The sequence below is a fragment of the Pterocles gutturalis genome, unplaced genomic scaffold (assembly GCF_000699245.1).
Source record: "Pterocles gutturalis isolate BGI_N339 unplaced genomic scaffold, ASM69924v1 scaffold47856, whole genome shotgun sequence".
NCBI lineage: Eukaryota > Metazoa > Chordata > Aves > Pterocliformes > Pteroclidae > Pterocles > Pterocles gutturalis.
In genome coordinates this window covers 9,384-11,249 of record NW_010107225.1, presented here as the reverse complement: position 1 = coordinate 11,249, position 1,866 = coordinate 9,384, and the positions used below count along the sequence as shown (strand labels likewise).

Genomic DNA, 1,866 nt, shown 5'->3' with positions numbered 1-1,866 from the left:
CAGCAGGAGCAAAGTTGTTTATCAGTTATAAAAAAAACCCAAAACATGAATCGCAGGTCCAGATGGAAGGTACTAGTGTAATGTAGCGGCCTAAAGTGCCCACTTTCAAAATGTCATCACAACTGGCACTAACTAGAGTCTTCTTCAGGAATCTCAGCAGAGAGATTAAGAAGGCAAATTAAGGACAGGAATTTCTTTCCATCCTCCCACTCTTTCTTCCTGGTAGGTGTTCCTACTAATTACATTAATAGACAATCTTCTCTTACTGTCATATGCTATCCTGGAGACAGGCTCTGACATGATCTGGTGAACTGCTCCTTTTGTTCTGGTGGATCTATACTGTCATTATGATGTTTGGACTGTTAAGTGCAACAGCTCCGGACTAAGTGAGATCAATAAAGTTGAAAATTATTCTGTGCTTTAAAAATGTACTGCAAGTGAAAACATCACTGTGTAGTGATGTGAACTCACTGTGTGATTTCCAGGGATTTGCACTCTGTGCGAAGAGGACCATAGTCACCAGCATTTCCTCAAGACCTCTGTGGCCTCTCAGGGATTCTCATATATTTTTTTGATGTCGTTTGGCTCTGAACGGAAGGAACAGAGAGAAGAGGTATACATAGTTAAGTGCAAGGATTTAATAAAAACCCATTACATAATCTCCTTAAATCCTCAGTCCTAATTATTTACATGAGCATTAGATTAGGACCAAATTGATTCCTCGTCAAACATGATTCCAGTCTTCTCACAGCTTTTTGCTTATTATATGTGGAAAATTGTCTGTTTTCCTATCAAGTGTCGACAGATGACAAGAGCTTCTAGTTTGCTTTGTCTTTTATGAACTTGTTTAGAGCACGACTGAATATAATTACAAGTGTATGTATAAACAGTCTTACATCCAAAAGAACCTCATGCCAAAGCATCATGTCCAATGGGATAAAACTCACAATCTGGCACAGCTTGGCCACCTACAGATTAAAACTCCAAACTGAAGAGAGCCTGTGTTTATAAAAAGCATTGGCTCCACATGCCTGTACACTGTTTGCTTTACAGTCATACCTAGAAAAAACTAAGAACTGACAGCAGAGAGGGGAACACCAGCCGATTTAAGTGGAAAAAAAATGCTTTTAACCACTTCCTTGGATTCTTAGTTTCCAACAGTCCTATTCATGGATAAACCAACACGTAACTAACGTTAAGTGCTGTGCAACTAGCTACTGGCCTCATAAAGAGTCAGGTTTTAATTTCTGTTCAGGAAACTGTAGCATGTTTCTGGTGAATTACCAGCCCTGAAACACGGAAGACCACACCCACACACCCCAGCACTCTTCTGGACCCCCGAGGCAGGTCCCGGCTGGACACACCTGCAGACAGCGCTGAGCCCTTCCCGAATAGGGAAGGCCCCAAACCTTTCCCAAACAGTTCCTCCCGGGGGGGACCGGCAGACACACCCCGGTGTGCTGTGGTGCTGACCACATCCCTATTACGCCTGCGGGACGGCAGCAGCCCCCGCTCCCCTCTCGGGGGCCAGCCCTGACCGCTCGCGATGAAGAGGAAAGAGCCAGAACATGGCGGCGGCTCCCCTCCGCGGGTGTACCTCGGGAAGAAAGGGCGGCAGTCGCGTGCCTTATTCAACCCTCTGATTGGTCACTGCCAGAGGAGGGCGCTTGTGACTGGAGGGGCGACTGGGTAGTTGCCATTGGTCAACCTTCCTGAGGTAACTCGGATTCTGATTGGCGGAGAGATCGTTCTGCTTGTTGATTGGCTAGGAAGCAGCGCCGGGGTCTTTCCCGTTCCGGTGGGCGCTGACCTTGTCCTGGAGCGGAGCCGCAGCCATGGTGGCGTACTGGCGGGGGGGGGGGGGGG

General features: G+C 47.1%; 1 protein-coding gene across 1 annotated transcript in view; it reads left to right on the top strand.

Annotated features, from left to right (window-relative positions):
• Nucleotides 1–1,835: 1,835 nt before the first annotated feature.
• Nucleotides 1,836–1,866, top strand: part of ATP5E (ATP synthase, H+ transporting, mitochondrial F1 complex, epsilon subunit) — a 325-nt gene continuing 294 nt past the window's right edge. The window contains exon 1 of the mRNA XM_010088022.1: nt 1,836–1,861. Coding sequence (XP_010086324.1) covers nt 1,836–1,861 — 26 coding nt within the window. The remainder of the gene's footprint in view (nt 1,862–1,866) is intronic.